Source organism: Coniosporium apollinis, assembly GCF_000281105.1.
Source record: "Coniosporium apollinis CBS 100218 chromosome Unknown supercont1.59, whole genome shotgun sequence".
In the NCBI taxonomy this organism is placed as follows: Eukaryota; Fungi; Ascomycota; class Dothideomycetes; genus Coniosporium; species Coniosporium apollinis.
In genome coordinates this window covers 61579-76099 of record NW_006913321.1, presented here as the reverse complement: position 1 = coordinate 76099, position 14521 = coordinate 61579, and the positions used below count along the sequence as shown (strand labels likewise).

Below are 14521 nucleotides of genomic sequence, written 5' to 3'. Positions count from 1 at the left end.
CCTCCATCTTTTCTGCACTCTCAGCCTCATCTCGTGCATCTCCCGTCATCACACATTCCTCTGTCATTCTCGCCACCAAGCCTGCTCGTAATATCGACGCTTTCTTCCAACGAGACAGACTTCGACGGCAGCTCCACCTACTAGTAGCATGGTGGTTCTTGACAATATAAGAGCTTCAAACGCCCAATGCGGACGTCTCTCCGGGCTCGTGGGCGTATACGGTACGTCAGCCCCATCACACACTGCGGATACCCGCTTCTTGGTTTGACACTAGAGGTGCAGTCGGCGCGTCGAGCGGCATAGGGGAGTCCACGGCGAAGGAGCTCTTCAAGAGCACTAACCGTCCCCGTCTATACGTTATTGGAAGGCACGTCGGCCATCCCTGCACCCTATCACGTGTTTTCTTATCTGATTAATAGGACTCGAGAGAAATGCGAACGCGTTGTGGCTGAATTGCTCAAGTCGAATCCTGAAGGCGAGGCTTTTTACATTCATAAGGACCTCACCCTGATAAGAAATGTGGATGAAGTATGTGCCGAGATTATGCGTAGGGAGACAAAGATCAACAGTCTTTTCCTCACAGCGGGCTTCATGACTCTGAAGGGCAGACAAGGTATGGCATCTATATTATTGTTATAACGTGATCCCGCTCTTTACCGAGTGTGCCTTTGTGAATACCAAAACAATATTGCACACACGCAAGACTACTTTGTCTCCTCTGACTCATGATGTGCTCACTCCATCTCCAGAAACCGTGGAAGGCCTCGACACAAAGATGGCCATGAACTACTACTCCCGCATCCGCTTCGCCCAACAACTGATGCCCCTCCTCGAAGCCGCTGCGTCTGCGGGCGAACTCGCCCGCGTCACGAGCGTGCTAGCCGCTGGCAGCGAGCACGAGATCCACACCGACGACCTCGACCTCAAGCACAACTACTCGCTGCACTGCTCGCTGGCGCACTGCGTGGTGATGACCGACTTCGCGCTCGAGGAGCTCAGCAAACGGCATCCAGCCGTCACCTTCATGCACTGCTGCAAGTGGCCCCCATCATCATCATCCTCGGCCAAGGGTTATGAGCAACAGCTAACCGCTACCCCGCAGACCCCGGAACGATGAAGACCGGCATAGTGAACCAACTCACCGGCCCGATCCGCCTCGCCGCAAAAATCTTCTACAGCCTCATGACGCCCTGGATCCTGGACGTCAGCGAGAGCGGCGAGCGACACCTCTTCCAGGTAACCAGCTGCGCGTACCGCTCGCCCTTGAACGGGGCCGGCGTGCCGCTGGCCGATGGGCTGGAGGTCATGATGGCTTCGACGGGGGAACGGGGCGGGGGTGTGTATTTGCTGGACTGGGATAGCGATCCCTTGGACCAGAAAGGGATTATGGAACGCTATCGGGAAGAGGGGCTACCGCAGAAGGTCTGGGAGCATACGATGGAGACGTTTGGGAGGGCGAGTAAGAAAAGGACGCTTGCGGTTGCCGAGATGTTGTCGTGATTTTTGCGGGGGCGCTTGCATTTCTAAGTTTGTTGAAGGGAGTGTTGCCTGCTCGCATTGTATTTGTGCGACGAATCGGTTGGTGCGTGGCTCTTGATCAGGTTGGGCCTCAAATGGGCAGATCATTTCGGGTTGGGGAGCACACATTGGAGGTGACGGGCGCAGCACGGTTGAGGGGTAGTCGGGGCGAAAGTACTGTTACTAATGCCGTTTAATGGGTGCGGTTCTGGAGAACGTTCTTGGAGAATGCCAACTGTCTCCTCTCTCTCTTCGTCTCACTTGCTTATTACCAACCTCGCTGTTCGTTTCACACGCTGTAAACTCCTGATCTCAATCGGAAGTCGGATTGCTCGGTTCTGCACTCGATAGCAGCGGGCACCGGCAGACACTGAGGCAGGTACGCTATCAAGCCATTGTTGCTTGGCAGCTCAAGGTAGAGCGACCTGTAGTGTTACAATAATCAGATCAGAGGAGTGGTAGAGAGCGTATAAAATCGAGTCTTTTACATGTGTGTCGATAGAGGGTCGACGAGCCTGGGGCTACACACCGAGTTCACACTTCAGATTGTTTTGTGAAGACTTGACAGATCATCTACTTTGGGAAGGCCGTAATTTGGCAGGGCGTGTCAGCATGTTTGACTATTTGACGTAAGGAGGATATTGTGCTGGCTTGGGTTTGAGATAACCCTGATGTTTTACTGCTACTGCCATACATCCAGTGCGGTATTCATAGACACGACAACGCCCAGCTAGGAAGCACCACCCTATTTCAATCCAACCCCATCCACTCGTCTTCGCCACTTGTATAATCCCCCATCTCCTCCACCCCTGCCACCGCTTCCCCGTCCCCACTCCCTGAGTCCGCGGCGGCAAACTCAATCGCCTTCTGATCCTTCTTCTCGGCCACACCCTGACTCAACAAATAATCCACCAAGAAGCAATTCCGGTCCGCCAGCCTCCCCAACTCCCTCTGAATCCTGCCCACCGCCCTCTGCACCAGCCTAACATCCGCCTCAAACTCCCCCCTCCTCTCCTTTAGCAACCGTCCATGGCAGCTCAACAACGCCTCAATCCACAGCAAGTTAAACTCCAGATGCGGGCTCTCGTCCGCCTGGGCCGCCACAAACCTCAACAGCCGCGCCAAATACACGACCGGCACCCCTCGGCTCACGAGCGCGATGTCCGCCACGGGCACTCCCTCGTACACGCGTCGGATGAGCGGGGTGGAGTTAAGGCGGAACGCCATGACCAGCGCGCGCAGGAAGTCGCGCGCCGAGAGCGCCGCGAGCGTTGACGCCGGCGTGACACTAACGTCGAGATCGAAGGGATCGAACTGCAGCGTGTTGTCCAGGCTGTAGATCAGCAGTCCCTCCGTGCTCGCTGCGCAGAACGCGCGGCCGGTCGGTGAGAACGCCACCGCGGGCACGCGGACTTCCGGCCTTGTTCTCCTCATCGCGTTGTCACCTCTCTGGGCACCTGGCAGCGCGCGGTCAAGACGATCTTCGAGATCTTCGGCCTCGCCTGTCTCGTCGATGAGGCCGCGTGGCCCGGCTTCGGTGAGCAGGCGGCTGTTGAGGAATTCCTGCGTCCCGTCGAGCGAGAGGTTGATGCTGACGGTCCATTTCTTGGCCAGCACGCCGGATTGCACGTCGTACAGGCAGATGTACTTGCTGTTGCCGCCGGCGAGGACGGCGGTGCCGTCTGCGGAGTAGGTCACGCAGGTGAAGCTCTTGGTGCCGGCTGCATTGGCTGCGGTGCGGCGGTCGGTGAGTTTGCGCCCGCCAGAGATGTCGCGGGAGCCTGCGAGGCCTTGCTCTTGTGTTCCGGAGGCGACATACCAGAAGGTTAGTTGGCCGTCGAGGGTCGAGACGGCGATTTGCTTCGAATCAGGGCGGAAGGCGAGGGAGAGGACGTCGGATTGGAGTTGGAGGGGCTCGGAGGTCTGGGTGCGTGCGAAGATGTTCCAGATGCGGACCGTGTGGTCCCAGCTGCCTGAGACAAGGGTGCCGCCGTCTGGGGCGAAGGCGAGGGAAGACACGGGCCCTTCGTGGCCGGAGAGCTGGTCGAGCAGCTGTCCGGTTTGGACGGACCAGGTGTGGATGTCGAAGGCACCGAGGGAGCCGGCGCAGACGACTTCGCCAGAGGGATCGACAGCAAGAGAGGAGAAGGAGAGGCGGGTGGGTGCAGTGAAGGTGCGGAAATTTCGGTAACGGATGAGATCCCAGGCGCGTACTGAGCCGTCTAGCGACGCGGTAAACAGGACGTTACCACGTTTCGCAAACTCGCAGGCGGTGACACCTGATGTATGCTCTGTGAAAGTTACGATGCAGAAGCCAGAATTTACATCCCAGACTTTGATCTTGCCGTCGTCTGCGGTGGTGACAATTCGCTGGCCGTCGGGTGAATAGACAATCGAGTTCATCGAGTCGAAGTGGCCCTGTTGTTTTAGGATGTAGGACTCGGACTGCCATTCCCAGACGAGCAGCTGGCCAAATTTTGATGCGCCGAAGGCTAGCCACTCGCCTGTCTTGTTGATGGTGACATAGTCGATGTCGTTTTGAGAGATGCTGAGAACAGTCAGCAGTAGGACATCAAGGCAACTGGGGCTGGCTTACTTTAGTTTCTGTATTTCGTTGAAGTCTGGAAGCTCGTGTATGCAAAAGATGCCATTGGAGAAGCCAGTGACTAGCAGATTGGATTGCGCATGATATGCTGCACACGTGAGATTTGCGTTGTTCTGCATGAAGTAGTGCCTCTCGACAATCCTCCACTGCATGTTTTCATCGTCCATCTCATCATCTTCGCCATCAGCACCCGGTCGCTGCATGTAGGCCCACTGGAAGAGGGCGCCATCCTTGCTCACGGTATATATCTGCGCGTTTGGGTCAGCTCTAATCAATGGAGCATCATGGTGCAGAACCCATACCCACCGTCTCTTGATCTTTCGAGAACCACGCCCCTTGCACCGCCTGCCGGTGGCCTGCAAGTGTTGTCGGCACGAAGCCCTCTTCTGGACCCAAGCTCCATATCCTCGCCGACAAGTCCTTTGACGCGCTCAGGGAGAACCTGGAGTCGCTCGACCACTCTATGCTTTGAACCACGTCGAAGTGGCCGGCGTACTCCCTATGCTTCACGAAAGGCGCAAACTCTAGCTCGCCATCCGCGCCTGCATCCGGCGTCGAAGGTGTGTGCCACACTTCAATCTTTCTGCCTACGCCTGCCGCAAAGTGTCGGCCGGATGGCGAGAAAACAAGAGCGGAGACGGCGGACCGGAACGAAAAGTGGTATAGGGCAATTCGCCGAGGCAGGTTCGTAAGGATTGCGCGACCGTCTTCGTCGACGGATAGTAGGAGGTTCCCACGAGGATTTAGGGCTAGGCGAGCGATGTTGCGGCGATGGGCGAAGGGGAGCGTCCAGGACTTGTTGCTGGCGGCATGTGTGAGCTATGGATGTTCGGATGCAGCGGGCTCGACGGAGCGGGCCATACTTGACAAGATCGAAGACTGAAACTCGGTTGCCTACTGGCGATAGAAGGCAGGTCCCGTCCGGCGCAAAGAGTAGGTTGCCTCTGCTATATACGGTGCCGAGCAGGTTAGAAAACTGAACGGGTTAGCTGAGCGTTTCTCTCTGGTCGAGGCAGATCAAGCCTACCTTGAAATCTGTCTTCATAATGTAAGAGGCAGACCAGCTGTTATCGAGTCATAGCAGCACTTGCTCGTCGATGTCGTCGATGTCGTCGATGTCGCCCGCAGCCTTTGCGTCTCGAAACTTTTCTGATCCAAGCTCGTTGCTATCTTGTCTAATCTTATCTTATTCGATTCAGATCTATCTTATCTTATCTAATCTTTTGATCCAGGATGATTTTCAGGGTCCAATGCTCCGACTCGGCAGGGGAAGTCGAAAGGGGAGGGAAACACCCGCGGACGGCCAATTTACTGCGCGCCTTCTCCACGCTTTCCAACTCCAACACTCTGATAAACACACTCACACACACAATCAACAACACCACCCTCTTTGCTCTGCAGCCGCACTGTATGGTGAATACTCTCCTCGCCTTGCCATCTGCGTTCTAGAGTAATAACCCTTGAGAAAGGAGAACTCCGCCCTTCGTTTCTGGAAGCCCGCAACCGCCGCAGCTCCTTCAGCACCACCACCTGCACCACCGACGGACAGCACCCCTAGGATGGCCGAGTCAGCGTCCCCAATTGGCATTGCCAACCTCCCCAACCAGCGGCACAAGATTGTCGCCAAGCGCGGTGCCGCCTTCACCATCATGGTGGCCGGAGAGTCTGGCCTGGGCAAGACCACCTTCATCAACACGCTCTTCTCCACCACCATCAAGAATTACGCCGACCACAAGCGCCGCCACAACAAGCAGGTCGACAAGACTGTCGAGATTGAGATCACCAAGGCTGAGCTCGAGGAGAAGTTCTTCAAGGGTGAGCTAGTGCCATGGGACTGCCAGGTACAACGTTGCTAACAGTAGCTCCGACAGTCCGTCTCACCGTAATCGATACACCCGGCTTCGGCGACTACGTCAACAACCGTGACTCCTGGCAACCCATCATCGAGTTCCTCGACGACCAGCACGAGTCGTACATGCTCCAGGAGCAGCAGCCTCGCCGCACAGAGAAGATTGACCTCCGTGTCCATGCCTGCCTCTACTTCATCCGGCCCACCGGCCACACGCTCAAGCCGCTGGACATTGAAGTGATGAAGAGGCTCTGCACTCGCGTCAACCTCATTCCGGTCGTCGCCAAAGCTGACACCTTGAGCCCGACGGACCTTGCTCGCTTCAAGCAGAGGGTAAGCACGCAGCGCCGCCTCGATCCTGCTTAACTCGTGCTGACTCTCGTAGATACGCGCGGTAATCGAAGCCCAAGGCATAAAGATCTATCAGCCCCCTCTCGAGGAAGACGACGAAGCCGGCCTGCAGCACGCCCGCAGCCTCATCTCCGCCATGCCCTTCTCCGTCATCGGCTCCGAGAAAGACGTCCAGACCAACGACGGCCGCACCGTCAAGGGCCGCCAATACGCCTGGGGCGTCGCCGAAGTCGAGAACGAAGACCACTGCGACTTCAAGAAACTCCGCGCCATTCTCATCCGCACCCACATGCTCGACCTGATCCACACGACCGAGGAGACGCACTACGAAGTCTACCGCGCCCAGCAGATGGAGACGCGCAAGTTCGGGGAGGCGAGGCCACGGAAGTTGGACAATCCCAAGTTCAAGGAGGAGGAGGAGGCGCTGCGGAAGAGGTTTACCGAGCAGGTCAAGGTTGAGGAGCAGCGGTTTAGGCAGTGGGAGCAGAAGCTTATTTCGGAGCGGGATCGGCTGAATAAGGACTTGGAGCAGAGCCATGCGGTTATCAAGCAGCTGGAGGTTGAGGTTGAGGGGCTGCAGGGGAGCGTTACTAGGTCGCATGGTCGTCGCTAGGCGGGATTCGGACTTCCCTTCTTGTGATCCTCTTTAGATACCTCTTTGTTTTGCTTCTGTAATGGCGCGCGGTTGTAGTGGAGGGACATCGGCACCAATGTGGCATGTTCTTGTCCTGTGGAGCTAGGTCTGGGCACATTGCGGTCGAGGTTGCGGTTACTTTGGGAGGTCTATGGCGAAAAATCAGTTTCATGTGTAGCACATTGCTCTTTTAGTGCGAGCAGCTTTTATCAAATACGAGTTCTTAATTCCATCGACACTGGTACACATTGTCTGATTGTATATGATTGCAATTAGGACATGACCAAGTCAGATCTGCCGTTTCGCTTCAATGGAGCAACGAGTCTCTCACAGAATAACCCGAAAGTTGTGGAAGAAACATTTCTACATGTCAGATGCCGACGACTGCGTGATCTAAGACGCAACCTACAAGCCATCCATATGGACTCATCCGTCATCAATAGGCGTAAACACGAGAACCCTCCCACATGCTCCATATACGAGGGAGCTCCGACCAGGCAGCGAATGAAGCCATATATGCAAAGATGATCCCAATCCAAGCGGGGGCCCGGACAGCGAGAAGTCGTTCCGTCAGTAGCCCGCAACCGTAAAGGCCGAAAGTAGGACCTGCTATGTCCCCTATGGCTAGGCACCGATATGCCCTCTTTGAGGACCGTGTAAGCCACACACCCCTTTTTCCTTTTCACTCCCATTGGCGTGGTTCCCGTGCAGTCATAACCTGTCCATTGTCTTTCGTAATCTTGGTTCATTGGTGGAGACTCTACTCAATCGCCCAACTCATGAACCCCATTATCCACCCCCCTCAGCGCCCACATCGCCCTCTCGATCTCCTCTTCCGCCACCATGACCGTCCCCGCCCTCGCCGTCGAAAGATAGCTCATCTCGACCGGCCCCTCCAAACCCGCCGTCGTGCCGCCAACTAGCCTGCTCGCAACCCCACACACAATGCCCGTGCTCTCGAGCGGCAGGCCCCTCAGGTCCAGCGTAATCGGGATCAAGATGTCGTCTTTGCTGCCCAGCAGCACATCGTCATCTCCAGGAAAGTTGGCCAGGAGCCGCTTCTCGAGGAGCAGGGACGCAGGTTCCGTGTCCGTGAGGGTTAGGGAGAGGAAGCGCGGGGTGCAGATGAGGCATTTGACCAGTCCGAGCTGGAGCTTGTCTTCCGCGGTGCGGTTGGCGCTGGGGCGAGAGCCGTTCGCAAGGTCCGTGTCGCGGCGGCCGGCGCAGTGCACGAGGCGGATGGCGGGATCGACGGTGGGGACGATGTTGCGGCGTTTGAGGGTTGCGAAGGTGCGCGTTTGGAGCTCGGAGATTGAGGCGGGGGGAGGCGTGCCGGGCGGGGGTGTCTCGTTGGAGGATGAGGAGTGGTTGCGGCTGTGGGATGCGTTGGTGTAGGTCGAGGTCGACATGTCGAAGGCGAAGCCGCGGGCTTCGAGGGCTTTGATGACGGGGGTGCGGCTGCGGTGCGGGACGAGGATGTAGTCGGCGAAATAGGTCGTGATGAAAAAGATCGAACTTTTGTCAAGTCAGCGTATATTCACGGCAACATCTTTGAGAGAATATGGCCGAGAAGCGAGGTTCTTACATTCCGGCCATGGCAAGCGGACTCGTAAGGTCCAGAACGCGTTGGCCTGCATCAAGCCCTTCGCCGTCTACTTGCATCACTACAAAGTCCTCATTGGTGATGGAGACTTGGTCCCTCAAGGCTGGATCAAGACTGTTTCTTGCAGGAACGAAGAGCTCATCAGCAGAAGACCTTGAGCACGCTATCGAGCACTCGATGTTCGTAACGGAAACGTTGAGAAAGGGGGGCTCGGCATCTTGAATGCTGGGCGTGCGTGAATGGGCTTCTCGGTTGCTGCTTTCTGAGTCACTGGAAGCCTCGTTGCGGAGTAGTAGCTGCAGGATAGCCTGGAGGAAATGCGAGTATAGATCCAGTGGGATATGTATGAGGGCCAACCGCGTCTCCTGTCAGATGAGGACTGCTGTTAGCGAGCGGATTTGATGATATGAAATTGATGGAGAGAGGGTAACATCAATAGCTGAAGAGTACCGGAAACACCCTCACGGAAGTCGCAGAAGGCCACTTCATAGTCATCCTAAGGGACGGTGAAGTGAAAACATTGTAGGGATGTTAAGCAACACGCTCAGCAATACTCGGCTACTTACAAGAAATTGAATGTGCGCACTGAGCAAAGTCAGAGACGACTCCATCACATCAAAAGGTTCGGGCAGGACAACAGATTTTCCGACGATGAGAGACAATGGTGTGCTTCGCAAGGTGTGCCTTGCAGTAGAGCAGTAGAGACTCGCGGCTATGCAGCTACGCAGCCTCCACAAACCGTCCGCAACAAGTCGAGGGAAAACGCCGTATCGCGTGGGAACGACGTGCTTGTTGACTGTATACTGCGCACTGATGGAAGGCTTTGGGCAGAGCTTGTATGCTGGTGGCTTCCTCCTCTTGCTCAGCGATTGACGTCCTCTTGTCCAACGGGCCAGTGAGAAATGTCGTTCTTAAAGTTCATACCCAAGGCCTCCCCTCGTGTGGGTTCCCAGCAACAAGAATGCCTTTGCAAAGCAGGCCGCAGCGCGTTCACCGGTTCTTTCTTAATGCCTTGCGGGAAACTATACACCTCCTTGGTAATTCAGACTAAAATGCAGGTAATGTCGCACTACCAGTTCTCCGGACCCTGAGGGTTTCAGAGCAAGATCCGTTGGATAGATGCGTCTTCGTTTGGCAAGCGGGCCCAGAATAATATGCTGTGTTTTGAGGGAAATCTCCAGCTTTTTTTTTTATAGGCGACGTCTGGAAATAACTGCTATGCTGTATTGATAGCGTAACCTGGAGCAAAGCCGCAGCGTGGGGAATAAGCTGCAGACGAAATAGCACTGGGCAATTGGTCCGACTGCGAGGGCGTGCTGGATGCCAGTGCTTGACTCGATCGGCCGCTCCTGCATTGGCGCTCTCCCGGGAGCGAACAGGGTGCAGCGGGGGCTAGATACTTGAAAGTGGTGACTTTGGCTGTCACTCAGGTGAAGTCTCGTTTCGGACAACAGACTGCGACGCAGAGGGCAGGTGGGAAAGATGAATTGAACAGTATGAAGAACTCTGCGCGCCGAAGACGGCCGCGGTGGAGACAGCCACTCCAGTGCTTGTTGCAGACAAAGCGAGGCTCCGACAATGGGCCGTATGCCGTGTAAAGGCACCAATCTGGCGGCCGTAGTTCGCAGCGGCCATGGCAGAGTACGAGGGGGACAAAGGACTTTGAAGAGTTCTGGCCAGGGTCATAAGGTACCCTGCGGTATCGCGAAGTACCGGCGGCCTCAGCACAAAGGGCCTCAAGCGGGGAAAGGGTCAAGCAGGCTTTGTTGGCGGAGCGCGCGTCAAGCTCAAGCTGAACCCACGGTTCGTCGATGAGGCACAGAGCACCTGATTGCCTCGCAACCGATGGTTTGGTCAGATGCGTGAAGGCGTATTCAGCCATTTTCCAGCCGTTTCCCAGGCACTGCCTCGCATTTTCGAACTGTAGAGCCAATTATATTGATTCTCAAACCCAGGCATGCCTGAGGCTGCACAACCCACCCCTGAAGCTCGAAGGCCGATCCACCTGACAGACAACCTCGTTGCGTGCAGCCGACCCAATCTGTCGGCTTCTCCTAGCTCCCGCCAGTCAAAGATCACCTCATCCACCTGTAGCAAGTCCGCTTTCAGCTTTTGAAGCCGCGAATCGGGGAGATTGTATGGATCCGCAGCACGGGGAGAAGATGAGAGGACTGAGAAGTACTCATTCCTACAACCTGTGCTGGTCCAGGACACGGCGCGACAACGGTAAAACCGGCACACAATCACCACGCAAGCTAAGTAGAGCTTTAGGAAAGGCTCGCATGAAGGGCCATTTCATGCTACAGCATCCATGATACGGCCGATCAAGGTAACCTCGAGAACTTCCAGTATGTTGGCTCACTGCCGGGCTCTGCTCCGTCCGGAATGAGGCTACTTCTACATATCGATGTTTACAAGAACGGGAAAGATAATGAGCCGGATCACCCAGCCGTCCATAAGATTCAATTCACGGTAAAACCAGCAGGGATGACGCTGGCAGCTCAATGAGCAGGTTTTCGTCGGTTTAGGACCTCAGTTCTGCAGCATGCATGGTGATGAACCACTGCATGCAGTCAGCGACACCCCCAAGTCTACTGCTTTCCGCGGGACGTTGCGTGGGGGTTCCGTCGGCTTTCGCGCAAGCGTGTTTATTCTAATTGCATGGGGGCTCAGCTGCACTTAAATATGCATCATCACCTGAGCAAAGCACTCGATGCAGGAGCAGGAGCAGAAGCAGGAGCAGGTTGCTGGCATAAATTCTGGCCTCCGGCAACAGAATGATGGTTCGGTGGTGAGACCACGGCACGGCTCTCGGCCTATATTTCACTCGTTTCTGCTCATTTTGCTGCCTCTACACTGTCTCTCGAGCTCTTCAGATGGCGTCTCGATATGCTTTAAAATCAGCGGACGAGGCCATGCAAAGGGACATACTGATGGCACTACCTAGAACGAATCTACCCTACAGAGATGAACTCCACGATAAGCAAGCTTCAGAGCGCCGAACAGCACGAAGTGACAAAGCCTACAAAAGGCTACAATGTGACGACGAGTATCACTAAATACCACCGAAGAAAACCACTCGCACGTCAAGGAGATATCGTAGCCGTCTACATGACCAAGCACGTCAGCCTAAAGTACTACAACGATCAAGCTGCGGTACGCGGTGGATCTACTAGCTGTTTTACTTTCTATGGATCTGTATTTCTCTTCTCCTTCATCGCTCTGTATGCTATCAGCAGTGACAGCTTATTATCAGTATCTCTGAGCCGGTACGGTCGAATTGGCAGGCCTCTCATGTGCGACAGGCGGATTGTAGGCCAACATCTGATGTGGTGTGCTGCTGAGATCCGTATGTTGCTTTCTCTCTATCGTTTCGAACCGGGGGTTATTCATTGGATTCGTAAAACAGATGGAGCACCCGCTTAGAATTATGTTTTGTACAGACTTTGACTTTTCAGAGCTTCGAAGACAACCATATCTCGCATCACACGTTACCGAACCAGCTGGAAGACACTTCGGAATGGGTATGACTAGGCCGCTGCTAAGCCTGGACGTGAAAGTTTAGACATGAGAATAGGATCTCACTTGCCACTGGAGCATGGTTGACCCTCAAAGACGGCGAGGAGGACCTTGTTTCTCGCCAATGACGTCCATGGAATCCTTCGTTAACTACTCGTTGATTCCAAGCAAATCAGCCGCTCATTCTGAGCATAAGTTCGTCGAGACTCGGGAGCGGACTCAACGCTCACATTGTGCAGATGGACTCGGTTCGCATGGCTCAGGACAGATTGTTGAGCTGAAAGAACCCTCTGAGTATTCTGGAAGCTCATCGCAAACCTCACTCCACCGTCCCCCAAACGACTACATTCCCATCGCCTCCTGCACTACACCACTCCTTTCGCGCCTGACAGAATGCCACGGCACTGACGACGTCCCTCTTCCCACTCTTCGCATCCTCACTCCTCGCCTCTCCATGCCAGAGCCTCTTTACTACGTCCCCAGACAGCAGGTCCCAGACAAAGACCCTCCCATCCTCGCTCCCACTCACAACGACACTGTCGTTCAAGCCAAGCGTCGAGCGAACACGGTAGTTGTCATTGACAAACTCACCCGGCGCCTTGTAAGCCTTGAGCAGCTTCCCATCTGCCCGATCCATCAGTCGAACCACCGAATCCAAGCAGCCAACCAGCAGGCTATCCGCTGATTTCGTTGCCGTGACCGACGTGACCGGATGCCCCAAAACATCCACAAAGCACTGCCCCATCCTGAGGTCATACACCCTTACTCTCCCATCCACGCTCCCGGCAAAAATTTCGTGCCCAGCGACCGCGACAGCGCTGATACTATCCTTCGCCTCGCTCAACACCATCAGCGGCTTGTGGCTCCCGCTCTTGGTATCCCACAGCCGGACCGTCGCGTCAAAGCTGCCTGACACGATCACGCTGTCGTCGGTCCCCCCAAACGCACACGCATTGATACGCCCAGCGTGTCCGCTGAACCGGGTCAGCGTCCGCGCGGTCGCGACGTCCCAGAGGAAGACGGTCTTGTCGCCGCCCACGCTCACGAAGCGCGCGTTGTCGGCTGCGACGGCGAGGTCGAGGACTTCGTAGCCGTGTGCGGTGTAGGATTGGATTAGGCGCGTGGTGGCTGGATTGAAGAGGCGGATCGTGCGGTCGGTGGAGCCGGTGAGGATCTGTGGGCGGAGCCGGGTTAGACGTGGATGCTAGAGCGGAGCTGGGGCCGTATCGAAGCGGGAGCTGCGTAAGAAGTTGGTGAAGAGGATGGACGTACGTATTGGCCGGCGCCGGCACTGTAGGACACTGCGTGGACAGCTCCTAGAGGGGTGTTAGGGAGCCATTGCTCTGTCTAATCTGCGGGAAATCCGGTTTAATACCATTATGGCCCGTAAGCGTTGCAACCTTACGGGAGGGAACCTGAGAGCTCATCCCATTGTAGGTGTAGGACCTAATAGTACAGTTGCTAAATAAAGCCTTCAGATGAGAGGTACATGAGCTTGATAAGCTTGTATATTATCTTATCTCATCTTATCTGATCCGGATCTCGACCCCATATCAGAGCTCACATCGTGACTTTTCAGCATCACCATCAGCACCACCACCACAATCCCCCATTCAGTACCAGCCGTCTGTCGAGGCAGCTCGGGGGGCGGCTAGGAAGCTCTTAGGCTGTTACGTGCCCAGAAATTTCTGTTATCATCTCACAACGAGAGATAAGTCCGCATCCCAACAAGGATTTTAGTACCAGTTCGCTTGTTGAGTCATTTCGCAGACGACTGGGAAACCCATCGGCTATCACGGGCCGGAATACCTCTCAACCTCGAGCATGGCATACCCATTTCAGTCATGCTCGGCATATGAGGCCTTTGCGACGAACGATGGAGGACTACCTTACGGGCCCCGGAGCCTCAACTTAGATAGCATCAAATATAGTACTATCGGCCATAATGCCGATAGTGGTGTTGATTTAAGGGATTTCAAAAGTGAAGAAAGCCCAATGCGCCCTTCCATACGACTCGCACTGGGAAGCAATCCCAACGCAACTGGACTTATGAATCTTGGGTCTATATTCCACACTGATCCAGTTTGGCCCGTTCATCGTGAGAGTCCCTTTATTGTCTAGCCTTCTCATGTTTATCGGAGTAATCTTCGTGCCTGCCAATCTGACATGTAGCGCATCGAACTCTCCGCCTATTCGTGTGTCTAGCGACTCCCACGGTCGCTTCGAGCCCGGTGCTCGTCTAGGAACGCGAAAGTCTCCTCTAGGAAGGCCCAAATAATAAACCGTACAATCTCTTACGCTTTACCGGGCATAGCAGGTCTCTCCGCAGCAGAGCCATTGACAAACCAGCATACGGCGAAGATAGAAGGCTGGATGAACCTCCCGCATGTGTCATTGCGGCCTCTGGCGAAGCAAACCACGCGTCCAAGGCTTGATCCTGAC

At 55.3% G+C, this 14521-nt stretch overlaps 5 protein-coding genes across 5 annotated transcripts; 2 read left to right on the top strand and 3 right to left on the bottom strand.

The window, feature by feature from the left end:
• Nucleotides 1–775: 775 nt before the first annotated feature.
• Nucleotides 776–1500, top strand: W97_08633 (uncharacterized protein; the record flags this gene model as incomplete). The annotated part of the gene is made up of 2 exons (XM_007786500.1): nt 776–1070; nt 1130–1500. The coding sequence occupies 2 exons, from the start codon at nt 776–778 to the stop codon at nt 1498–1500; spliced, it is 666 nt and encodes a 221-aa protein (XP_007784690.1).
• Nucleotides 1501–2268: 768 nt separating this feature from the next.
• W97_08632 (periodic tryptophan protein 2) lies at nt 2269–5168 on the bottom strand (the record flags this gene model as incomplete). Its single annotated transcript, XM_007786499.1, has 5 exons — nt 2269–4066; nt 4115–4371; nt 4430–4925; nt 4987–5099; nt 5151–5168. 5 exons carry the CDS (start codon nt 5166–5168, stop codon nt 2269–2271), a joined length of 2682 nt encoding a protein of 893 aa, XP_007784689.1.
• Nucleotides 5169–5682: 514 nt separating this feature from the next.
• Nucleotides 5683–6936, top strand: W97_08631 (uncharacterized protein; the record flags this gene model as incomplete). The annotated part of the gene is made up of 3 exons (XM_007786498.1): nt 5683–5938; nt 5995–6305; nt 6358–6936. 3 exons carry the CDS (start codon nt 5683–5685, stop codon nt 6934–6936), a joined length of 1146 nt encoding a protein of 381 aa, XP_007784688.1.
• A 785-nt stretch (nt 6937–7721) lies between these two features.
• Nucleotides 7722–8553, bottom strand: W97_08630 (uncharacterized protein; the record flags this gene model as incomplete). The annotated part of the gene is made up of 2 exons (XM_007786497.1): nt 7722–8472; nt 8543–8553. 2 exons carry the CDS (start codon nt 8551–8553, stop codon nt 7722–7724), a joined length of 762 nt encoding a protein of 253 aa, XP_007784687.1.
• Nucleotides 8554–12398: 3845 nt separating this feature from the next.
• On the bottom strand, nt 12399–13506 carry W97_08629 (uncharacterized protein; the record flags this gene model as incomplete). The annotated part of the gene is made up of 3 exons (XM_007786496.1): nt 12399–13253; nt 13352–13395; nt 13455–13506. The coding sequence occupies 3 exons, from the start codon at nt 13504–13506 to the stop codon at nt 12399–12401; spliced, it is 951 nt and encodes a 316-aa protein (XP_007784686.1).
• Between the last annotated feature and the right edge of the window lie 1015 nt (nt 13507–14521).